Raw genomic sequence first — 26,254 nt, 5'->3', positions numbered from 1 at the left:
GAACAGTGTTGATCCCAGTGTTGCCCTCTAGAGCACAACCCTGATTAGTAGCCTCCAACTAGATTTCACACCACTGATTGCAGCCTGCAAGGCCCAGCCATTTAATTTTTTATGTTTTCCTTATAATGTAATTGTTTCTAAATCAGTTAATATCCTTTCCATTTGCAGTATGTGTGTAGGCAAAGTCTTCTGATTATTAACTGAGTGTTAGTCGTAGTCGTTACGCTTGACAACAGGTTCAGTAAAGCCACTGGAACCTTGTAATAATTCTGTGGAAGTTTGAGTGTAGATACAGTTTTTGTTTATGGTTGTTAAAAAGTTTGTTTTTGTCTTTTGTTAAAGATAGAAGGAGTAATACTACATTTGTAATCTTAAAATCTCCGAAATAAGTCTCATTTTTCTATGTCTAGTATCCGTATGGCAATATTTGTATTTTTCTGTAGAATTCAGGTTAGAAACTTCTTAAAAGCAGTTTACTGTTAGTATACAAGTGAAGTAGTTCACTTGTGCAGATAGGTAGTGGCTGAGCCACATTGCCAGCTTCCTGGTTTTACAGCTTCTTTTTTTGAAACCTAAAACCAAACGTAGAAATGCACAGAAAAGGAGTGTTGTTCATGTAGGTAAGCAGGCTATCTAGTGGGAATATGAGACTGAATAGATGTATGTGTATGTGAATATTGGGTTTGGTTTAGTTTTTCTGTTGTATTTATTGTGGAAAATGCTACTGCCTAGTTACCTGTAAGCTGTAAAGGAAAATGGTAATTTGGGATTTTGAGTGTGGTGTTTTTAGTTTGTTTTGTTTTTTTAGAAGTATGATGATCACCTATCAAAATATGTGATTAACTGTTACTAAACTGTACCTAGAAACTGTTTATTTTAAAACATAAATAGCATTAACATGAATTAATAACGGGTTTAAGACCTCATTTAAAATAGCTGTAAAATTTTCATGTACACAGAAAACAATTTCAGGGTGAGCAAGCAAAATGCTTTAAAAAAACTCTTTTCTCTCATGAATATCAGAAAGAAGTACCTGCAAACTTTAAATTTTTTCTCCTTTTTGTTTTCTTTAGGAAGATGATCCTCCTCATCCTGGTTATCTGAGCTTCTCTCAATGACAAGCTGAAGTAGGAACAACTGAAAGCTCTTTCTGAAGCCCTGGATATACAACTTAAATTTGTAGGAACCTTTCCAGAATGAAAACCACATACAGTTACCTTGATAATTGCAAAAGGATGAGAGAAAAGTTATGATGGCAAAAAACAAAGAGCCACGCCCCCCATCTTATGCTGTTAGTGTTGTTGGACTGTCTGGAACTGAAAAGGATAAAGGTAATTGTGGAGTTGGAAAGTCATGTTTGTGCAATAGATTCGTTCGTTCAAAAGCAGATGAATATTATCCTGAGCATACCTCTGTGCTTAGCACAATTGACTTTGGAGGAAGAGTTGTTAACAATGATCACTTTTTGTACTGGGGTGACGTAACACAAAGCGGTGAGGATGGAATTGAGTGCAGGATTCACGTGATTGAACAGACTGAGTTCATTGATGATCAGACTTTCTTGCCTCATCGGAGTACGAATTTACAACCATATATAAAACGTGCAGCTGCCTCCAAACTGCAGTCAGCAGAAAAACTAATGTACATTTGCACAGATCAGCTAGGCTTGGAGCAAGACTTTGAGCAAAAACAAATGCCTGAAGGGAAACTAAGCATAGATGGGTTTTTATTGTGCATTGACGTAAGCCAAGGATGTAATAGGAAGTTTGATGATCAACTTAAATTTGTGAATAACCTCTATATACAGCTCTCAAAATCTAAAAAACCCATAATAATAGCAGCAACAAAATGTGATGAATGTGTGGATCATTATTTGCGAGAGGTTCAGGCCTTTGCTTCAAATAAGAAGAACCTTGTGGTAGTGGAAACATCAGCGAGATTCAATGTCAATGTTGAAACATGTTTTACTGCACTGGTACAAATGATGGATAAAACTCGTGGTAAACCTAAAATAATCCCCTATCTGGATGCCTATAAAACTCAAAGACAGCTAGTTGTTACAGCAACAGACAAGTTTGAAAAACTTGTCCAAACTGTGAGAGACTATCATGCAACTTGGAAAACTGTTAGTAATAAACTGAAAAACCACCCTGATTATGAAGAGTACATAAATTTGGAAGGAACAAAAAAGGCCAAAAATACATTTTCAAAACACATAGAGCAGCTTAAACAGGAACATATTCGAAAAAGAAAAGAAGAATACATTAATGCATTGCCAAGAGCTCTTAATACTCTTCTGTCAAATCTTGATGAGATTGAACACTTGAGCTGGTCAGAAGCCTTGAAGTTAATGGAGAAAAGGCCCGACTTCCAGTCCTGTTTTGTAGTGCTTGAAAAAACACCCTGGGATGAAACTGACCATATAGATAAAGTGAATGACAGAAGAATTCCATTTGACCTTCTTACTACGCTAGAGGCAGAAAAAGTTTATCAAAACCATGTGCAGCATCTTATATCTGAAAAAAGGAGGGTTGAAATGAAGGAGAAATTCAAAAAAACTCTTGAGAAAATCCAGTTCATTTCACCTGGACAGCCATGGGAAGAAGTTATATGTTTTGTGGTGGAGGACGAAGCATTCAAATACATCACTGATGCAGATAGTAAGGAAGTGTATGGTAGGCATCAGAGGGAGATTGTTGAAAAAGCCAAAGAGGAGTTTCAGGAAATGCTTTTTGAACATTCAGAGCTGTTTTATGACCTGGATCTTAATGCAACACCAAGTTCAGATAAAATGAGTGAAATTCACGCTGTTCTGAGTGAAGAACCTAGATACAAAGCTTTACAGAAACTTGCACCTGACAGAGAATCTCTTCTGCTTAAACACATAGGGTTTGTTTATCACCCAACTAAAGAAACTTGTCTTAGTGGCCAAAATTGCACAGACATTAAAGTAGAGCAGTTACTTGCCAACAGTCTTCTGCAACTAGACCATGGCCGCTCAAATTTATACCATGATAGTGCCAACATTGATAAAGTCAATCTTTTCATTTTGGGCAAAGATGGCCTTGCACAAGAATTGGCAAATGAAATTCGGACACAGTCCACTGATGATGAATATGCATTAGATGGAAAAATATATGAACTAGATCTTAGGCCAGTTGATGCAAAATCCCCATACCTGTTGACTCAGTTGTGGACCTCAACCTTCAAACCACATGGTTGTTTTTGTGTGTTTAACTCTATTGAATCGCTGAATTATATTGGGGAGTGCATTGCAAAAATAAGGGCTGAAGCATCTCAGATAAGGAGAGACAAGTATATGGCTAATCTTCCATTTACGTTAATACTGGCGAACCAGAGGGACAGTGTTAGCAAGAATCTGCCTATACTGAGACATCAGGGACAGCAATTGGCCAACAAATTACAGTGTCCCTTTGTAGATGTACCTGCTGGTACATATCCACGCAAATTTAATGAGACCCAAATAAAACAAGCTCTGAGGGGAGTACTAGAAGCAGTTAAACACAACTTTGATGTTGTAAGTCCAGTTCCTACCATTAAAGATCTGTCAGAAGCTGACTTAAGAATTGTCATGTGTGCCATGTGTGGTGATCCGTTTAGTGTGGATCTTATTCTTTCACCCTTCCTTGACTCTCACTCCTGTAGTGCTGCTCAGGCTGGCCAGAATAATTCTTTGATGCTTGATAAAATAATAGGTGAAAAGAGGCGTCGAATACAGATAACTATATTATCATACCATTCTTCAATTGGGGTAAGGAAAGATGAACTTGTTCATGGATATATACTGGTTTATTCTGCGAAGCGGAAGGCGTCCATGGGAATGCTTCGAGCATTTCTTTCTGAAGTTCAGGATACGATTCCTGTCCAGTTAGTGGCTGTTACTGATAGCCAGGCAGACTTCTTTGAGAATGAAGCAATCAAGGAACTTATGACTGAAGGGGAACACATAGCAACAGAGATTACTGCTAAGTTTACAGCTTTATATTCATTATCTCAGTATCATCGTCAAACCGAAGTTTTCACATTGTTCTTCAGTGATGTATTGGAGAAGAAAAACATGATTGAAAGTTCTTACATGTCAGACAGCACAAGGGAAACAACACATACAAGTGAAGATGTTTTTCCAAGATCTCCCAGAGGAAGTTCCCTTGACTATAATTATCCAGATTCAGAGGATGATACTGAAGGACCACCACCTTACAGTCCAATTGGTGATGACGTAAGGTTACTCCCAGCACCTAGTGACCGTTCAAAGTACCGACTGGATTTGGAAGGAAACGAGTATCCTATTCACAGTACACCGCTCAATTGTCATGACCATGAACGCAACCATAAAGTGCCTCCTCCAATAAAACCGAAACCACTTGTTCCAAGAACAAATGTGAAAAAACTGGATCCTAACCTCCTGAAAACAATTGAGGCAGGTATTGGCAAAAATCCCAGGAAACAACCTTCTCGAGTGCCTCCGGTACCACCAGAAGATATAGACCAGTCTGATAACTATGCTGAACCTATTGACACTATTTTCAAACATAAAGGCTTTGCAGATGATATCTATGCGGTTCCAGATGATAGTCAGAATCGTATTATTAAAGTTCGAAACTCAATTGTTATAAATACCCAAAGTGAGGAAGAAAATGGGTTTTCTGATAGAATATCCAAAAGTCATGGGGAAAGAAGGCCATCAAAATACAAATATAAATCCAAGACTCTGTTCAGCAAAGCTAAATCTTACTATAGGAGAACACATTCGGATGCGAGTGATGATGAGGCTTTCACCACCTCTAAAACTAAAAGAAAAGGAAGACATCGTGGAAGTGAAGAAGATCCACTTCTTTCACCTGTTGAAACATGGAAGGGTGGCATAGATAACCCTGCTATTACGTCGGATCAAGAATTGGATGATAAAAAAATGAAAAAGAAAACCCACAAAGTAAAAGAAGATAAGAAAGTAAGTCAATTGATTTAAATTTTATTTACAACTTCTGGTGCATTGTAAGAAGGGAAGAATCAAAATATGCAGGAGTTGCATCCTATTTTGAAATGGGTGCTTTAAAATTTTGATGTAGCAGTGTTTGATTTTTGTCCAATTTTCCACTTAACTTGCTCAGAACTGGCAAAGCTGAGGGAATGAGATGGTTTGTGTATCTAATCAGCTGTTCAGTAAGTTTCAGTTCTTTTCACCTCTCTATGTAGGTATGCAGTCTCCCTTCCATATGAGTAGAGTGGAGACAGAATTTGTTCCACAGAGCCTTTTTTTTGTTAATCATAACATTATTATTATTATTTTTAATTTTAAAAAAGCTCCTTTATGAGTTCTTGGGTAGAACTGGTTCTTTCAGTTCTTGCAGTTCTGGCTGTTGGAATGAAGTTTAGGGCTGGTGAATGAAAGGGGTGGTTTCTTTTTAATTCTCAGTTGTCTACCTGAAACTCTAAAACAAGAGCATGAAAAGGAAACTGTATAGTGGTTTTACTGACTGCTGCATTTTCCTAGTGTGAGCAAGCAAGTAATCAAGTTGAAAGCTGTGCTACCTGTACAATTCTCTATTACAAAATAGAAGGGAACAAAACGCCTGCCCAGTGTGGGTCTCTAAATAATAATGTGACATTCTACTTGAAAAATGTCTGCATTTTATTTTGATCTTTATGCTTGATAGTTACTTATTTTTTTGATCTACTGTTTTAAAAAAAAATTATGTCAAGGTAGTGTTGTGGTGTAGATTCTAGATGTATACACTTTTCTACCCTAAAATTAAAATTTAAACTATAATCATTGTCTTGCGTATAGGTTTTGTTTAATATTAAATCAGAAGCATTCCTGGTTAGGTAGATATTTTCTTTCTTGTCTCAAAATAAGTCAACCTTTTTAATATGATCTTTCATAGCATTTTAAAAATGTCCCTTTTAGCTTAAGTCTGACGGTACTTGAGTAGCATTTAGAAATAAGTTTTGTTCAAGTAGAGCGTAGTTAAATTTTAGTAATGGATTAAATTCTGAATTGCATTTCCTAGTATGCAGCTGTGATTTGAATTACACATGGCTGATTTCAAGGGCACTAAATTTTCTTAAGGCTTACTCATAAGCATAGATAATGATGTCTTGTGGGTATATAATCATATGGTTAAAAATACTTTGAAGTTATTCTTTTTGGGAAAGTTAAATGTTTTTTAAAACAGTAATTTATATGCTTTTGATTGGAATAATCTTGCCACATAGAAATTGAAATGTAGTATTCATAATCCTACTGTTTCAGCTGTGTTAAGTTGACAGAAAGTTCCTCCGAGTTGGATATTTACACTTAAACTGTGTAGACTTGGTATAGTGGAGTCTTTTATTCCTGGCATTGTGTCAGGAAACCCCCTGATATCCAAAGCCTCCACTTTTGGCTTTGGCCTGTTGAGAGGCAGCCTGACTTGGAAGTTTCAGGCTATTTGAATTTTTATAGTGGTTAAGACTCTTGAAGAGTACAAAAAGCTGTTTCAAATTTTCTTTAACATACCTCTTGGTGGTGTTGTGTTGGTTTTTTATACTGTTCTTTACTTGCAAGTTGTGGTCCAGGGCTGATACTTTGAAATTAGTCAGAGAAAACTTTTAATAGTAGAAGTGATGATGGAGAAAGCAAATTTAACTTGATAGCTAAAATGTTTGCAAGCATTCAAAATATGAGTACTTAATGTTTGATAAGTAGTGACTTCTATGTGTGTTGAATTTCATTATGTTGAAGTGAGCGTAGTTCCAGTTTTGTGATGAGTCATTCTAGTCCGTAATATACTCCTTTTGGTGTTTAACTGTTGATTATTTTTTTCTTTTCCAAGAGAGATGCAGTTTTACTAGTTTTGGAACTTATTCACTGTGTTTTCCTGTGTTCTTTTAGATGAGCAGCTAGCAGTCTTTAATTGCAAAACCTCAAAACTTATTCATATTGTGTTTTCCTTGTTCAGTGTTTTTTAGTCTATGTGAGGGATGTTAGTGCCCCACTGTTTACAGATTACTTGCTGGTTTTTTTGAGAAATTTGACCCCCTGAATGTGAAAGAGATAAGTAAAACATTTGTAGTCCTTTCTGAATATTTCTTAAAGCTCTTACTGATACTTTTTCTAAATTGTTCAGTTGTATGTAAAGGGAACATCAGATGCACATGTAGCTACTCTTGGTATAATTACAGTGATTCTGAAATATAGAAATCTTACAAACAAAATGAATTTGTTTGGAAAAACTCAACTTTTGAAGTCAGAGGTCCTCACTGTCTCTGTCAAAGATTATGACTTGATTTGTTTTTTAATGATTTTTTTTTTAAATCAGCTTCGTAGTATGCTGTTGCTTTTTAAAGCCCGAATAGGATATGTAACATTCTTGATACTCCTTTCCTCTTTGTTGATTTGAGGGTTTTGAGATCCCATGTGCTGGGTGAGTTTCTTGTACAGTATTGCAGAAAGCTCCTATGCAGTCATTTATGGGCTTTGCACGTTTTTTCAGTTACACAAAGCAAATTTCATTTGAAGACATAATTTGCCTATGCAAATTTTTACATTTAGAATTTTTTTAAAAAATCACGTTGGGGGGCATTGATTTGTTTTGGATTATTTGGGTTTGGCTTTCTCCCCCCCCCCCCCCCCCCAATTACTTTTAAAGTTACACACAATGAAAGTTTCTTAAAGTGCTATTTACTTTCGTCTTGGAGGTTCTGGAAAATGTTTTAAAGTCAGGGCCAGAATAAGAAAACGTTTACAGATAATGTGTTTTGAGAAAGAGACATGACCTTGCTGAAGGGTGCTTATTCTGTCCTGATGCTTTCAGGTTCCAGTCTCCCAACTTACTAGATGAAATCATATAAAGGTATGGGCACTAGGACAGATACAGTCATAGGATTCAGGTAGAAATTGAAGGGAAGAATGCAAGAGCTGGGTGGGTAGGAAGGAGGAATGGAGTTTTGGTGAACTACAGAATAGGAAAAATAAGAGTTCCTTTTTACAGCCTTGAAATTAGGAGCCATAGTTTGACTGATCTGCTAACACATGTACCAAACTTCTAAAAAATCTGTTGTGATACATGTTATTAAAAGCAGAAGTGAATAGTCAGAATTGTGCTACTTGTTGCTATTCAGAAGCATAAATTCAGATGTTTTACTGTGGATAGTATAGCCATGACAAATCTGTGGTGAGCAGGTAATGTTACTTGCAAGGGCCTTTAACATTGCTTACTACCAGAGGAAATTAAACAATCTAAAACTGAGATCAGTTCAGTAAATGTGCTTTGGTCTGAATTATTTGCCCACTGTTGTTGTCCGTAACACCATGTTTGTTTCCTCAGATCTTGTTTCTGTATACTCGTAGTGAGAACTGGAAAAACCATCCTTGTGCTCTGTTTTCAGTTATCACAGAAATAATTCCTATGAAAACTTCTATTCCTCATTCTCACTGTTCTGTAAAACTCATCCAGAACTTCAGTTTCCTCCGTATTGGTGAGGAATCTTCTAGCAGCTTCCAGTTTTCACCTTTCCTTGTGGTAACCTTTCTCCTGAAATGTTTTCTTCTGTTGTTATGTCTCTGACCTCCAAAGAGGTAATGAGAATATGACTGCTACTTGACCCAAGTTTTAGAAGATTAAAAATGGTTTTGTAATTCCCTCTGAACTTATGTTTTTGAATGAACATGGATGAACCTGTGTATAATATTGCAAAGAATGTCATAGCAGTGCATTACATAATCTTAATGTTTATTGATCTGTACTAGAAATTACTGACACAACTGTGTGATTGCACCAAACTTTTTTGTAGCTGCAGTTATTGTCACTTAGTAACCACTGGCCTATTCTTGTCCTTGATAATTTGCAGCTAATGACTTCCTGCCATCTAGTACAGGTGGTTTATAGTACATGTGTATTATAGTACATGTACATTATAGTATGTGCTATATGACATTCCAGTACATGATTTTTCCCTTAGCCTATGACTTTGTCCTTTTTGTTGTTGAATATCATCTTGTTTCTGTTACTCCAGCTGTTGTGGTAGTTTCCTATATGCCACCATTAAATGCCTTCCTAAAGGCTAGATTGGTAAACCCAACTGATTGTTGTAGTTTCTTTGCCTCTAGAAAAGAACATGTTTCCAACAAAGAAGGTTGAATCTGTCTAACATAGTCTAACTTGTGATGTGTCCACCTGTATCCTATTTCATGTTATTACCGTGTTTCTAAATGTTCTGAAATATTTATTGTATGGCCTTGCATGTGCTGTTAACAAGTGGATTGTTAAACTTTTTCTGGTAGGGAAGTAGATGAAGAAAACTGGAGAGAAGGAGAAAAAAGAAAGCAGACTGCCCTCAGTCATAGGACGTTTTAACCAAGTTATGTGGAGTTGTTTGTGCACACTGTGCATGTTGTGTGCCAATATTTGTTAAGCTATGATGTGCTCTTCCCCCCCCCCCCCCCCCCCCCCCGGAACTTTTTCTGTAGAAGTTTCTCTTATGAAAAAGCGCCTAGTCCAGTCCTTTCCGCTGTTACTATGCGAAGTATCTCTCAGATTAAATGTGTTTTCCAGAGTGAAGTCTCCCCTGTATCAACACGCTTTCTATGTTTGATTGTTTCCTTACCGTTGTGCAAACTTGGAAGAACTAAGCACAGAGTACTATGTTCACATGCAACTTTACCCCTGTTGTTTCTGCTTTACAAAGTTAGACCTCTCCAGCTGAACTGTGTGCTCATTCATCTCCATGTCTTTTTTTCAAAAATTGCAGGTGGGAGCTACACAACTACAGGTAGATGCTTATCTCAATTAGAATCTTTATTGCTGTAATATTAAGGTCTAATACAGGACATCATTGTGTGTTGATACCCACCAGACTCTTTAAAAGCAGCAGCCTTAGTTTTTGATTTAGTTAACTCGATGAGTTTGGAGATATGGAACATCAGAGAAAATGCAGAAAATTTCAGGACATGAAAGGGCAGTGAACATTCCTAGAGGATAAGGATCCTGCTGGAGGAAGTCTTCTTACACCTCAGACAGGAGGATCCTCTTCATGTGTGTGCATTAACCCTAAAGCTGCAACGGTCATGCAGTTTATGCCTTGATACAAGGCACAAACCACAGTGCTCCTTGGCTTTTCGTTGTTCTCACCATGTTTTAGTCGTGTAAACAAGCTTCATGGAAATATTTTAAAATTATTTATCCATTATTATTGATCTTCTATTATTATTACTTTTGTTGTATATATAATAATTGCAAGTTATTTTTGACCCTTGTCTTAGTAATTCCCTGTATAGCAGGAAGCCTGCCTGATCCAGGAACTTGTAGCTATTCCATGCAGATACAAATAATAACCTTATTAATCTTTACTATGGAATTGATGAGTATTAAAAAATTACCCATTTAATTTAGAGCTGTTATCTTTGTGAACACTTTGAGATATGTTGAGTGTCTACGCTGTGTTTTTTCCCCCTCTTATAAAATATAGTTCATTTAGTTTTTATCTTCCCCAGCATATAAAGAAATGCAAATATCCTGAATATATTTCTGCAAAGAGAAAGGCAGAGCCTCATCTTGAAATAAATTCTGCAGGCTTCTTGCCTTGTTATGGAAAACATTTTGTAAAAGGATGAATAAGATTAGTATGAGTATCTTTCATTTATTTGTGTGGAAGAAATTATTTGGAGTACTTTTGAAACAAGTAGTAACTACAGAGATCTTGTAAACAATATAGTAAATTAACTGACCAGTGATAATGCCATTGTTAAAAGTTATTAAATCTGAAAAAGTTTCACTATTTTTGTTTGTTGACCAATAGTCAATAATTTTATTATTCAAAGTCTGATCACTTTTTTTTGTTGTTACTTTTTTTTGTTGTTGTTGTTGTGACTGGAGTTTCCACCTTTGGTGTTCAATTAAATCTGAAAAACGGTATTTTAAAACATTAAGCCTTGTAATCTTGTTTGCAAACATTTGTTGTTTCCAAAGAAGATTGTGAATTACATTCTTTCTATTTTCCTTTATACCAAGATGATTGTAAGATGCCTTTTAATTTACATTAACCTGAAAACTTGTCTCAGTATTTTAGCAAGAAAAATCCACTAGCACCTAGAAGGATTTTTTCACATGTCTTACACTGACTTGTTTTAGAACACCATAGTTGTAGTACAGGTTTGACATCTATTTTTCTATGCTGAAACTTGTTTGCTCTCATTATAATTTCAAAACTATATGAAATTTTGTGTTGCAGCTATTACTGAAATAGTGTCAGGAGCTGTATAGCCCGTGTGTGTTGATCTCAGTTTTAATAAAACTGTGGTAAACATGTGAGAAATGGGAGATCAACTTAGATTTTTATTCAGCTGTTCTAGTGTCAGTTCAGTGGTTGATTTAGCAAAGTACTGTCTACTTCAGACTGGAATGTGCAGTGATTATTTTTTTTTTTTTCTTCTGAGGAGTATAGGAAATATCAAAATCTGTACTTTCAGGTTTCATCTGTTCAAATTTAACACTTTTAAAATGCATGTTTGGAGCCATATGCCTTCTTGAGCCTCCATAGTTTAAAACTTAGTATAACAAGCTGTAACTCTAAAAATGGCAGAAGGCAGGAGGGGAAGAAAGACAGAGCATGTCAGGGACCATCTTCTGCATTATTCATGTTGTATAGTTTCTGACGAGCTAGCCATGGATTAGAGATTACAAATACTTTATTGAGCCTATAAAATGAATGCTGTTCATACTGTGTCATTTTATGAAGTATTTTAATAGTCCTGAAAATATTGACTTTGCCCTCTATGACCTAGGGCTGACTACAAATGAAGCAGGCAGAAAATATTCTTTGTTTTAAAAGTAGTAGTGAAATGTGTGGGAGGTAGAGAAATGGCTGAATTTCCCATTTGATAAATTATGGTGGTAGTTCCGATGGGATGGAGGTGGGGGGGGGGGGAAAGAAGGGAGCCCATCTTGAGCAGAGAGGACTTGCTAGAGTAAGCAGTCCATCAATAAAGGGGGTTGATAGCTAGGTTTAGGCAGTTTTTCAGTTTTCTAAGTTAATTTTGAAAGGTTGTATTTAAGTGCATTGTACTCTCAAGACTCACAGACAATGAGTGCTGCCTAGCTAGTTCCCTGGCACCTACAGTCAAGAGGGTTAATCTTGAGTATGCCTCAAATCCACATTTTCAGTTTGATGCTTTTTTAAAAATAACATTTCTAGTTTTGAAATCAAGAATTGTATACTGTGCTGTGTTAGAATACATGTTTTCTTGTTTACCTTGTCTTTTATTGAGAGGACTTCAGGTAATCTTTTGCAACATGTATTTCAGTGATCAAACTACTGTAATTAAATCAATATTTCAGGTAAATGCCTTTGGTATCAGTGACTCAAGACAAGTTTGCGATTCTCAGAGTATAAAATGCTTTCCTGCCAAAATATGTAAGGATCAGCTGGAGGTTTGGCGTTGACCTCTGTTAGGGTATGAAGAGAAGTTGTCTTTGGCAAGACAAGTACTTTCACAAGTAGTGAAACCCATGCTGGAAAGCTCAACATTAGTGCAGCAATCAATTACTTAAAAAAACCCCAAACCAACAGATTTATATGAAAACTAAGGATTTCAGCTTTATGGTGTTTGACTTGTATTTTAATTACTAACATGAAACAGTGGTATATGAAACAATGAGCTTTTTGCTAGGATAAGCTAACAAAACCTTTCTAGAATAAGCTAACAATAACTTGGTGCCTATTAGTCCTTTTTTATTATGATGTATAAAAAGCATACAAAAATGTCTTGGACTGTGCCTAGGTTAGTGCTCTTTGTATGCAGTATTAGGGGACTGCTGTATTGTGGGGAGTGGGTCTATTGGGCAGAACTATTGAACTGAAAATACCGGTGGCAAATTCATAATCTCTCCATCAAAATCTAGGAATTTAGAAATAATTCACTTTTTTTCAGGTGTTGTTTAAATGAACAATTTAATGTTTAACAGTGTTTTTGTTTGATATTGTTTCATTAGAAAACTTCTAAAAGTTAATTTTACCCAGAAAAAAATATGATGGTCATTATGTTGACTAGTAGATTTTAAAGTTCAATGCTATGACTGATGGATCAGAAAAGCTGTTATTTTCTCAGGGTGGGGAACACAGATGAAAAAAAAGCTTTCACTTAAGCTTATTTTTATTAGAAATAAGACTTGTATTTTTTCCTAAAGTCAGCTGATCTTTTGACAGAGATCAGGCTTTTTGCACAGTGACATGGCTTTACTTTCAGAACAAGTTTTTTACCTGAGAAGTCTACAACTAAGGAAAGTGTGGAAGTCTCAAATCAGGAAATAACATGATGTTTTTTTAATACCTTAAAGTTTTGTTGTTAATTTGCAGATGTTTTGGTGTTTGGTTGGTTGGTTTTTTTTGGTGAAGATTGTGTAGATAGGATTATTTGCAGGAAGATTTGATTTGCACTGTCACTGGAGAGTTTGCCTACTCACATGCCCCAAAAGAAAGGGAAATCATGAGTAAGGTATTTAAATAAATATTGGATGGGAGGGAGACAAAATATGTAACGGGAAATAACTGATAAAATTATCATTGTAACTTTGCAATGTGAAATCATAATTTCACGCTTGTGGGGTAGCCCTGCAATGATCACCTCTTCTCCTGCCTTACATTTGGATCAGTTTGAAAAGGACTTCAGGGTCTGGTTTTTTTGCTTTATCCTTTTATTCTTTATTATTTTTTAAATTCTGTAGACAAATTCTTGCTTTCCAAATTGGAGAGTAAACTGTTTCAGCAGACAACTCATCTAAGAAACCTTTCTGCTTTTTTGAGTGTATGTCATACTTGATATGTCAGTTCCTTACAACCATTCTTGTAAACACAGGACAACTATTAGAAGAAAACATTATTTATTCTGGCTTTGCAGACATATTTGGTATTTCATACTATGTCCAGGTATTCTATGCAGTAATAATATCCATTAGTATCATAATTGTCATAAAAATTCTGTAAAATCCTAGTTTATTATTCTATTAACTGGATTGCTTTCCAATCACACCAACAAAATCTGTTTATATTTAATTATTTTATGCTAATATCTTGTCTTAGAAAAAGACTGTGTGTCTCTGATTATCTGCTGGGTCTGAAATACACAGTCTGAATGTAGATCCATTTATTCTAAGATGGTGTGGATGTGCACTGAATACCTTGGGGGAAAAAAACAACACTTTTTCATTGTTCTAATGTATGTCTCTCTAAAATGATATTTTCATTTAACATTTGACAAAGATGTTTTCACTGAGTGTTACAGGTTCTTTAGCTTCAGCTTGGCCCTTCCAGCTGCTGCTTATCTGAACTGGTGTTGCCTCTAAATAAATACAATTTTGCCACTAAAGAGAAAATGGCTGATGAACTAGGTTGGGTGCTTGGGACATCAAAGCAGGGACTGTTGCAGTGAGTAGGAGAGAAGAAAAAGAAAAAGCTGTTTCTAATCTGAAGGCATATACTAGTGGAAGCATAGATATCTTAGTCAAGATGAATAAAAGTGACCCAAGGAGCTGACAGTTGAAAAGAATGCTTTCAGATATAGTCTGCTTTAGTCATGAAGGTTTATCCTAAAGTTTTATCCTAAGCTTTTTTCTAAACTTTTAAGTAAAATTTTCATTAAATTTAAATTTTCAGTTAACGTAAAACTTTGAGAATTGAATTGCTGGAAAACAATTTCTTTCTAATGTTTTGGAGAATGCTCTAGTAAATATTCCTTCCTTCTAAGTTGTAAGTGCCAAACCTTTTCTAGAAATCCCAAATTTGAAAGATACGCAATATTTTTTTTTGCTACCCTTCTGTTACTGGGGCCGGTCACAGGTACTCTGCTGCTGATTGTCTTACAAAGAGACATTCCACATAAAAGGTTTCACCTGTGTATTATATTATTGAAAGGCTTTGATTAACAGAGTTGTTTCTTTATCAAATGTTGGAGAAGTTCCACAGGTGCTGTAGGGTGATGGTTGGAGAAATGTTCTTTAGGCTGTAGTTTCCACTTTCCCTCCAACTTCAGCTCATTAATTCTCAGTGGGCAAGATAATAATGAAATATGTACCTTACTGAATTGAAATTTGAGGTAGTCAGTAAGCAGTGATTGAGCAAATTTGATGGTGGTTAACTGTTAACTTTTTTTTTTTTTACACAAAGTGATTGAAATTCAAGACTCTTCTAGATGTAAAGTGCAGAAACAAGACATTTTGTCTTAATTGAGGTGTAGTCTTATTATACATTTTAACATTCTCAAAACCTTAAATTGTAATTTGGCTGTTGTGCTTTTTGTTTTTCTTTTATACTATTGGATGTTGACTGAAGAGCTTTTATATGAAAATGTAACTTCTTTTAACTAACTTCTCTACTGTATATAAACTGTAGGTAAAATGCTGAAAGGGTGGTCAGGCATTGGAACAGGCCGCCCAGGGATGTGGCGGAATCACATGTTCAAAGTGTTCAAAAAACATGTAGCTGCAGTGCTCAGGGACACGGTTTAGTGGTGGACTTGGCAGTCCTGGGTTAATGGTTGGACTTGATCTTAAAGGTCTGTTCCAGCCTAGATGGTTCTATGATTTTAATGGTGATGTTCATTCAGTTTCCATATTCAGTTGCCAATATACAGCCAATTGATTGACCATTGAATATGGCTATCTCTGAATATTTTCATTAACAGTCAAGAGATGAAACATGGTATCCAATGCAGTATATTGCAGTTCTTGTAATTGTTCAAGGGTGGTTTATCAGTTGAACTGATAAAAGTCCCTCTCCAAGCAAGAAAATTCCACGTGAAACTCATTGTCTTACTAGATTCAATTGGGTGCGGACTTCCTTTTGGCTCAAGATCTTGTGCCTGTAACAAAGCAATCATGCTTTATAGGAGTGCCTGCAACTCTAAGATTGATTACTATATGCTCTGCATCATCATGTTTCTATTCTAGCATAGTTACACTATAAAGGTTATTTAGTGTCTTTAATGAGATGCATACAGAAAACCCTTTTTTGTTTTGTTTTGATATGACACTCAGTCCTGTCCTAAAGATTTCTGTGGAGGTGTGGTTCTGGTGGGATTCATAGAGACTCTTCTGTGAGTGGTGCTGAAAGTTTGTATGCAGACTTGTCATAGAACTCTAAACAACAAGTAGTGTGTTTATTTTTATTCCTACGGTGTTTCAATTACTGATGCATTGGGTGATCCAGTTCCTAATGTGATACAAAAATGACCAAATTTATTAGAAGTTATTTGAGTGCTTTGTCTCTAATGTATGCTATTTTAAAAGTACATTTATTTTTTTTCAGTCTGCCTTAGAGGAATTTTTAATGTCTGATAGCTGTATAATCTCTTTGTTTTTACTGAATGGTTACAATATGAATTAGTTAAAATATTACTTAAATAACTCTGTTTTGTTGTAGCCGAAAAAGAAAACTAAGACATTCAATCCTCCAATCCGTAGAAACTGGGAAAGTAATTACTTTGGGATGCCCCTACAGGATCTGGTTACACCTGAGAAACCGATACCTCTGTTTGTTGAAAAATGTGTGCAATTCATTGAAGATACAGGTAAGATAGGAGAACTGTTGGAGGAAAGACTTTCCCACTTTGCATACTGAGTAAAGCCTTTCATTTTCTGTTTTAAAATATTTTTAGAATTTTATCCTGGAAATAAATAATTATGGGAGAAGCACATTTTGAAAGTAGAATATGCTCTCTAAATTGTATGCTTAATATGTGATGGTCTTTTGTCTTTATTTACACAAATATTTAATTTCTTTCTGACAAACATTTGAATTTAACAATTTTTTCATGTAATTTAAAAAACTTGTATTTTTTTCTAATGCCAAATGACTTTTAACCTGATGACATTTCAGTCTTATATGTCTCACTGTAGCACTCTGTTTTAATTCAAATATTAAAAACTTCTGAAATCCACTTTTTCCAACTGCAGAAAATGGGCACTTCGTATGGCTTAATTAGCTTGCTTTCTTTATTTTACCGATAAATGTAATTTTTGTACTTTTAACTTATACAGAAATGGAAACATTTGTTTTTCTAAATACTGTGTAATTCTACATGGAAAATGATAATCAGTTTAACTTGCAGATTTCCAGTTGAATGTAAAATATTAACATATATGTGTGTGCACTGGGATGAAATTTCACAGTATGGTTTTCTCTCTCTCTTTTTTTTTTTTTTTTTTCCTGGCTCCCTGGTTGTGCGTTTGTCACTGCTTTCAGCCTATTTACTGTGTGACCATGAGGCGAATAGGATGATCTTGCTGGTCCAACAGAAGACTACATTTAGGAGTGGGGAATTGTGTTGAGGTTTGGGACTGACCTGTGGTTGGGTTTGGGTTTTTTTTTCTTTTTTTGTTTTTAAAGATGGTGAGCATCGGTTTTCTGTTAGTGTGTAGATCTTGCTTGCTATGAGGTTGCCTGAATGCTGTATTGCTGTATTTGAAGCAAATGAGAGTATGAAACTGACTGACTGAAGCTGAAACGTGAGCAGGACCATCTTTTGATGGGTGTCTGCAGTTCAATATTGTTTAGCGTGGGGTAAAACTGCACCTTTTCTCAACATTTCCTTAGTTCTGTAATACAATTTTGGCTATACGATGACAGTAGCAGTTTTAGCAGGAATAAAACTGATAGATATTCTTTCTTAAACTAAAATTCACATTTACTGCTATCTGTGAGAGTAGTGTTTCTGGAAGAATTACTGCAGGTGGTACGCCTAATGACTGTTTTTGAAGACTTAAATACTGCATTAATGCAATGAAAAGAATTAGGTGAAATCTTAGGCACTGATCTTTTGGGAGTTAGATATGTTAGTATAAATCTGTCTTTAAACTTTACCTGCTATTGATTCCTTGCCTGAAGGTAATAGCTGTGTTTTCTTCCCTCTTGCTTTTGCTTTCCCCACCTCATCCAGGAAAAAAAAAAAAGGGAAGGAGAAAGAAGGGCAAGGAGTAATAGGGTGGTATACACAGTTTTATATTTTGTTCGCTATTGTATGTAGCAAAAAAAACCCAATTAAAACAAATCAACATAAATTTATGGGTGAGTCACTGTCTGAATTTGTTTTCTTTAAAAGTGGCTACATGCAGCTACTATGTATAGCTATATAAAATAAACATACACCAGTAATGAAGACCAAGTGAATTTTGAAGTTTGTAGGATCTGGAAGGTAGTATCTTATATTTGAGCATGCTTAACTTTATAAGAATGCTTTCAAACAACAAAATTATAAATCTAGATCTAAAGAAAATTGTATTTGCTTATAAGTAATGGTGTCTGTTATCTGACTTTGTGGTAGGCTTTTGAAAGGAAGTGTAGTATTTCTCCAAAAGGATTTTCACCAACTTGTGGGGCGAGAGAGAACTAGTATTGTGGGAGTATGATTTGTCATCTTTTTTTCCTTATAATAGTCAAATAGTGCAAACATCCAGAAGATTTAACACTTTATTCTCCTCTAATCACCTGTCTTTGAGGAATTAGATGTTTAGTTAAGCTTCTGATGTTTTCAAGATGTGAGTGGCTCCTCAAAAGTGGTGACTTGGGAGGTACTGCATTACCTTTATTTGGTTGAGTATTTGTTAGTTCATCCTGGGATGCTGCTGTGCAGCTACTGAAAGCTGGAGAACTTTAATTCTGGACATACATGTAAGCTGGACAACCATTGTGCCATCTGTATGCCTTTTTTGTGGCTGTGAAGACCATAGTTGTCCTGCTGTTTCTGTTAAGCACTTAGCAAAGATGGAAGAAAACCTCTACTTTTTATCTGTATTAGATTTTTTTTTTTCCTCCTACGCTGAATTCTGTGTAAGTAGCTTTGGTTGTTCTTTTCAACTTTATACTTGGCTGTGGGAATTTTATTTTTGGTGTTTATTATTTTTATGTTGGGTTAATATTCTGTAGGTATTTGAGTTTCAAGCATTGTTCTGATGGAACATATTTGTTGCCTTTGAGGAGGTTGTTCACTTGCATTGTCTTCAAATCCTGTGCTGAGATAGTCTCAAAGTCAGTGATGTGAGCCTGTCTGAGAGAAAATGCCACAAATACGGTTTTGGAGATGATCAGTCTGCAGAAGGCAAGTTGGGGTCTGTTGGCTTCAGGTGGGAATCCAGAATGGTACCGTTCCCCTTTGACAAAGCTGCTTGGCCCTGGGGAATCATCCCAGTACTTCAGCTGTCTTTTAGCAAGTCAGCCTAGTACCAGTACTAATCGAACTGAATGCCGGTGTTTATTGTCATTGCCTTTTTATTCAAGAAGTGCAGTCTTTCGCAACTCTTCCTGAATGAGGCTAATCAGTATATTTCTCTTACAGATGATGTATTTGTTCAGCTTTTCCTTTTAAGGTACTTCTGTGAAGTGCAGCTCCTTCCCTTTGTATTACCACATACAATTTGTATTGTGGCTGAATTGCACATGTTTTTGCGACGATATGATTAACCTCAAATTGAAGAGCTAATTTTCATGTTCTCTATCTCTGCCTCATGAAATTATACAAAACAGTGTGTCGTACCCACTCACCTAAATTGTGACTGAGGCTAGAAAGTACGCAGTGTGAAAAAAGTTTTCTCTGCTTTGTTTTGGATGCTTAGATGAGAAGATGATATCAGAAGGTGTTGTTGAAGATTTGTGCTCCACCGTAAACCTTAAAGAATTGAGTGCATGCAGAAAATACCATCAGATTTTTGTTTTACCATACTCTTCTGGAATATCCTCATAAAAAAAAAAATCATCTGCATCAGTAGAAAAGGAACAATATGGAAAAAATTAAGTAAATCCAGGAGCTGAATAGCTCTAGCTTTTTATAAATCAACAGATTTTTTTATTTTGAAGGAGCTATACAGATGCTGTCAGGTTAAAGGGAGATCTGGTAGAGATAAGGGATCCTAAGTCAGGGCCTACAGATGTAGGGGTTTTTTTGTGTGTTTCTGTTTAGTTTGCTATTTTCTGACAAGAAGTTTTATTCTGAACTGGTTTAGCTTTATGGAGTCAACTAATTTCTGGTTTTGAAAGATAACCTAGTGCTTGAATCCCTTTTGGAATCTTCTTGATAGTATTGGAAGTAGAAAATGAGGGAGTGAAGTGGTTAATACGTGAACAGATCTAAACCTAATAAGCAGCAAGTATGTATCAGAACCTCCGTTTCAGCTGCCCTGTGTACTCGCTGCTGGTACTGGTAGTAGAAAGCAGTAATACTACATAGTACTTTGTCTTGTTAGAACCTATTGATTAAAAAACACTTTGTAAAATACCATGTAAGGTTATCTTAAATTTAATAACACTGTCACTTCTGGATAAGGAGTGAGGAAAGGTTGGATAAATACTGTAAAAAAGCTTGCTTGAGTATTTATGCATTCTCCGTGATTATATGAAAACCTTTTCTCTATTGAAGCCTTTCATTTTTTAATTCATTGTAATTATAGCAGGATGAGTAATTTTTTGGCTGGTTGTCAGAGCTCTTGTTGGTTCATTTAACAAGATGATCAAAACAATTTTTACCTTTCAGGTAAGTAAGTTGATAATGGTGAATTACCAAGTTTTTCACTAAATGGCTTGGTATAGATGTATAATGTTTTCAGGAAAATGTGTTTTCTGGTAAAGATATTGCAATCTTATCTGTAACCTTCTACAGACTATATAAACACTTACCTATCATTAGTGACATAGCGTAAGCTATAAGCTGCTGGTGTTTGTATGCTCTGTCACATTCTTTGGAAATCAATGTGTAACTTGCTCCTGAGGGCAGCTAGTTAAAGTGACTTTTTGACGTTGGTAGTTAACTTTCAGTTATGGGTTTCCAAAAGAAGAATTTGATGATACGGTTGTTCTGGTGTATTTTGTTGCTTTCTCCTGATGGACTGAAGGTCATTGTGTTATGTCACTTGCAATGAACTTACAAAGTGTATTGGTTTTCTACAAACTAGGTTTATGGAAATGTATTTAGCAGGGAAACTAAAGTATAATTTTCTTAAAACTGAAGTCGCGTTTTTTGTGCAGAATAATGGTGATGTGAGATGTGCTAGAAAAAAAATGAACTAATTTAAAAAAAAAAAAATCTATCCAATGTAGACCATTACTTTTTTTTTAGTACAGCTCATTTTTTCTAAATGTAGGCAGAATTCAGATAATTGTTGAAGCTAAGCTGTTTAACTGTATTAATAGCGTGGATTCTGTGTTTCTCTAAGAATTATGTAGAGAGTAAGTAGGATTTTCTGATAATTTTGAGAGAATGCAATGCAGATTTCTGAAGGCTAATTTAATGTTTACCTTCAAAATGCTGGTATGATTTGAATTTTCTGTTGCAATACCATGTGGAAATATATATTGAATGTCTAATTTTAAGTGGAAAAGCTCACATGTTTATGGCAAGTTTGTAGCTCGAGTGTTTTGTGAACAATAAAATTTTTATGCTGTTTTACATGACACCAATTTAATTTCAAGTACTGTTTGTGTGCTATTCAACACATACTGTTGTTGATTATTTTTAACTTTCCCAAACTTATAATAATGTGGGAAAAAATTACTCATGCTCACCGATAGTATTAGCTTATGAGGGTCTTCTAATATTTCAGTATCTTTTTTTAAATTGGTTTTGGATTTGATTTTTTTCATTGTTGAAAAGTTTGGTATAAATTACATTCTGTTTACTGAGGAAGGAGGCATCAAATTAATATGAATACTAGTACAATTTTGCAATGTAATGAATTTAGCTCTTGACTATTTGCAACTGTAATAATAATAGCAGTATTTTAATGTGATTTTCCTCTGGGTTTTCAAATATTTTTTTTAAATCTTTGTAGAATACTGACATTCCTGTGCTTCATTGACAAGATTAGAAATTTTAGATTCTGTACTTCATAGAAAACTGATAGCATTAATACAGTGCTAATTCTACATGAAACAATTTAGGGAAGATAAGCTTATTAGAATATGAATTTTAATAATTTAGTTACTCAATTTATGTCAGACAAGGAATGGAATAAAGAAGGATGAATGAATTTGAGCCATATCTCATTTAATGTCTCACATGGTCTTGGTAGGGAGCTATAGGTGAAATTAAAAGTTTTGTACTTGCTATGTGTGCAGTAATCACTGCTTTTGATATTGATGCCACTTTGTAATGCTGTTAAATTAACAACTTTGGAGGTAATGCAAGTAAAAGAATACTGCCTTCTGTGAATTTCCCTCTCACCTAAGTTATACCCAGGTCTTTACATTGAATCTGCCATGAGGCTGGAATATGACTTTGAAAGTATAGATAATGCGAAGTTTGTCTTTAGAGAATGAGGATTGGGTAGAAATAGGCAAAGAAGATGAGTCAGCAGCACCTGCTGAGGTCAAAAGGCTGGTAAATCATTGAAAAGTATTAATAGTGGCTGCAAAATCCAGAAATTCAAGATTAATTATCTCCCCTTTTATTCAAAGGGCTTGGGAGAGCTAGAAGCTTTTAAGGCGCTGTTCTGTTGGACACAGAAAATAGAATAGGACAAGAGTGGCCATCCTCCTTAGCCTTATGTATGAGATCCAGCATTCTGAGGGTAGTTTCATAAGAAACAGTGTAATAGCCAGTACGATCCTTTCCTGCTGTATGCTTCTGTTGCTTTTAATTTTGGGTGCTTGTCAGACATCTCTGAATCGGTGGAGTTCACTGTCTTGGAAAGCTACATCAGCAAAAACGGACAAGGTCCTGCTGTGTAGCATTACAGCTGGTAAGTTAAGGGTCAAATCCATGTCAAAACAAGTGCAAGGCATGGAGCAGGGCTATGTAGCTAGGAGCAAGGGAAGGATAGAAAGAGTGATTGATGAGGCAGGGAGTTAGACCATCTTTTTCAGTTATAATGTTCAATTAAGTTGACCCAACTGCCCATGAAAGTACATGTTTAGCAAAAAAAATGCATAGGCCGTGGTTGTTACTATCGATTCTGGATGGAGTAACAATAGAGTTAAATAGCCCTACAGTACATTTTGTACCCTCATGAAGTGTGTGAGTGATCCTAGTGGTGTAGTTAATATATTCAAGGCCAGGGCTTCCATTCAGGGGAGTGTAGACAAGCTGGAGGAATGGGACAACAGGAACCTGATGGAATTCAACAGGGACAAATGGAGGGTCCTGCAACTAGAATTGCAAGGACTAAACTTCTGCAGTGGTACATGTTGAGGACTTGAATGGCAGGATAGCAATGCTGCTGAAAAAGATCTGGGGTTGGGGTGCAGAATAGGCTAAGCATGAGTCAATTGTGCATCCTGCTAATGATGCTGTCCATATTGGACTGTCCCAACAGATGGGTAGGCACTACAGCAACAGAAGTGATTATTTGTTTTTACTCTGCACTTGTTAGACCTCATCTGAGATACTGTGAGAAAGGTGTTGACAACTTTGGTTGGGTCTAGCCACCAAACAAGTGGGTTTGTTCAGCTTGGAGAGGGAAAGGCTGAAGAGATACCCAAAAATGACTTAAAGTTGCAGCCAAGGCTAAAGTACTGAAGTCCATGGCAGGAGGAGCAGAGACAATGATCATTAAAATATGAGGTTCCAACTAGAAAGAAAGGAAAGACTCTTGTCCTGAGGATATTTAAGCACTGGTTCAGGTTGCTCAAAGAGGTTGTGGGCACTGTGTCCTTGGAGATACTCAAGATCAGATTTCGGAAAGCAACCTAGTCTGAATTCAGTGATGACCCGTGTTTGAGCAGAAAGTTTGATAGATGACTTCCTGAGGATCCCTTCTGTGATTGCTTCAATATTAAAATAGAATACATTTCAGCAGTTAAGAAGCTATATACCACTTTGTGTTTTGCAACTTGGGAATTAATCACCAGGGAGGAAACCCTGTCCAAACTTGAGAGGAGGGGGAAACAGGCATCAGTTGTTTCTCCTAATGGAAGACTGACTACCAGACGGGTGGAGGAGGAGCACATGCATTAATTCATTAGTGTGTGAGAATCACTGAAAACAAATATGTTTTGAAATACTCATAAACACGTTGTGCACTTGAGCTGTATTGCTAATTAAGGTATCGCTTCAAAGGGAACATCATGGGAATTACATAAAGAATTCCTAAACAGTGCAGACAGGACCAAGATATCAATATCTTTTGCAGAGTACTGACAGTGCTTACGCTGCTCCTCTTACTCCCCTAGCTTTTTCCAGGCCCAAAGTGACCAAACAGCCAGTATGCCTGGAAAATTAGAGTATCTTCAGATGTCACCCATATTTAATGAAGTAAAGAATGTGCCTACCTTTTTCTAGGTGTGTTTGGCATGTCCTATTAATTGAAGTCTTTTATTCTTTTTTCGAAATGAACAGGCCGTGAAATATGTGATTGAGCGATGCTTCATAAAATGATTGAGAGCTTGTTTAATAATTGGTTAACGTATATGATAGAAATGTTAATTCAGCATTGGCTGACAGCTGCCTGTTCTTTGAGTCTTTAAAAAGTACTCCTTATTTTCTTACACTGCTTACTTTTTATCAAACTTATCATTATTCTTTAAGTTATATTTTTATAAGAAGCAGTAAGACACTTATTTTTGGTTCTGGTTTTCAGTGTGTGAATTGAACGTCATGGATATTTAAAGGCCAGTGTTGATAGGCACAGATAACACCTTGTATGTAGAATTTTAAATGTATTTTATGTAAGTCAGTTTAGTTGCTAGACTCTTAATTGACAAGAGTTTAGATTCTTTGCTCTGTAATTACATTCATAGAAGTTACCATTCTAGATCAGTAGGGTGGTAGTTCCTTTAGTCTTGTGCAGTCTGGGTAGCACAGGGGTTGGGAAGCCGTACACCAGGTCAATCTGTGAAATAAAATTCTAGAATTGTATAGATCCCAAAATTTACAAAAGTAGGTGTGGGAATGATAGCTTCAGCTATTGTGGTGATGAATGATTCCTGAAAAGTTCAAATGGTTGCTGTAGAGGAAGGATTTAAGCTGGGGAGAGAGAGAGACTTGCTGTGATTAGGTGGCACATATTCAGAAATGGAGACAGAGCAATGGTAGCGGAACCTGGCTATGGATGTCAAGTTGGCAGATGCTGTGTGACTTTTTTTTTAACAGACTAAATATGAATATAGCTGTCGTCACTCAGGAAAAAGCTTTAAAACCATTATAGACAGTTGTCTGAAAAATTTAAACTCTTAGTACTTGCTATCAAGTAAGCAAAAAAGAGTTAGAAGAATTATGAGTGGGAAATCATGCTGTTATGTAATTCCAGGGTATGCAGGCAGTTTGAATTGGTTACAATTTGGGTCAGTCTGTCTTAGAGTAGAAAAGATTGGGAAAAGATACTTCATATGACAATAATAGTAACTCTTGGATAAAAAAGAGACTGAAATGATTAACTTGGAGAATTTCTGAGGAAAGGAAATTACATAGATTTTTATAAATATTGCTGGGAAAGAGCAGAGAAGTTACTGCTTCTTGTTAATAAAGAAAAAAAGATTTTATGAAAACTTCAGCTACTGAGCATAAACCTAGTGTGCTTTCATGATGTGCATTCCTGAATTACAAAACTACATTTGCTGTGGGTAGTTGTAAAGATCACAAGTAAATGACTTAAAGGGATTTGGATGAATCGGTGGAAGATGAATCCACAAGTGGCTATTACAACACCTTATGCAAAAATCTGTGTAAGCCACCATTTGCAGGAAGCTGAGAGTATATCCCACAGGAAAATTGTCTCCCTCCTGCTCTTCCTACTTGTCTTCTCAAGCACATACTGCTTACTGGTGTGGAAACTGGCTATTGTACCAGGTAGGCTTTGATCTGCCCATGTGTTGAAGTTAGTATGTTCTGTGGAGGAACCAAGAGTTGTGAAATGTGTTGGTGCCTAAGAATGGAATTGTCCTACAAACCTAAGTATGTCTGTAGGTGCAGATCCACTTTGCTTGTTTTCCTTGAAATGCTTTGAACCCTGTGTGAAGTTCCAGTTAGATGGGATGGAACACTAATCACAACCGGCAGCACAAAAGAAGGCACAAGAAGAGAATTTATGAGGCAATACAAGCTACTTCGAGAAAGGATTAGTCCACACAAAGATGAGCTCTGTCTTGAAGCAAATGTAGGCTATTGTGATGTGAAATAAGGAGGATCTAATTCTTTAAACCTAAAGGTGTATAAAGCTTGCAGGTCAGAGAAGCAAATAAATTAGATTATTCTGATATATAGTATTACAACAGCCATTCTGTCTAGTAAGGTTATTGTGAAAATTACAGCTGGACCAGAAGGGAAGCAGGATAAGAA

At 36.0% G+C, this 26,254-nt stretch overlaps 1 protein-coding gene across 2 annotated transcripts in view; it reads left to right on the top strand.

The window, feature by feature from the left end:
* Positions 1–26,254, top strand: part of ARHGAP5 (Rho GTPase activating protein 5) — a 55,897-nt gene that overhangs the window by 11,868 nt on the left and 17,775 nt on the right. The window contains exons 3-5 of one of the 2 annotated variants that reach the window (XM_055797724.1): positions 1,074–4,972; positions 16,417–16,564; positions 17,239–17,325. In XM_055797724.1, coding sequence (XP_055653699.1) covers positions 1,250–4,972; positions 16,417–16,564; positions 17,239–17,324 — 3,957 coding nt within the window. In that variant the 5' untranslated portion in view covers positions 1,074–1,249 and the 3' untranslated portion in view covers position 17,325. The remainder of the gene's footprint in view (positions 1–1,073; positions 4,973–16,416; positions 16,565–17,238; positions 17,326–26,254) is intronic. The other variant, XM_055797716.1, reaches the window with a different exon arrangement.

The sequence above is a fragment of the Falco peregrinus genome, chromosome 1, assembly GCF_023634155.1.
Source record: "Falco peregrinus isolate bFalPer1 chromosome 1, bFalPer1.pri, whole genome shotgun sequence".
Lineage (NCBI taxonomy): Eukaryota > Metazoa > Chordata > Aves > Falconiformes > Falconidae > Falco > Falco peregrinus.
Note: the sequence above shows the minus strand (reverse complement) of the source record. Positions and strands in the feature narration are given on the sequence as shown.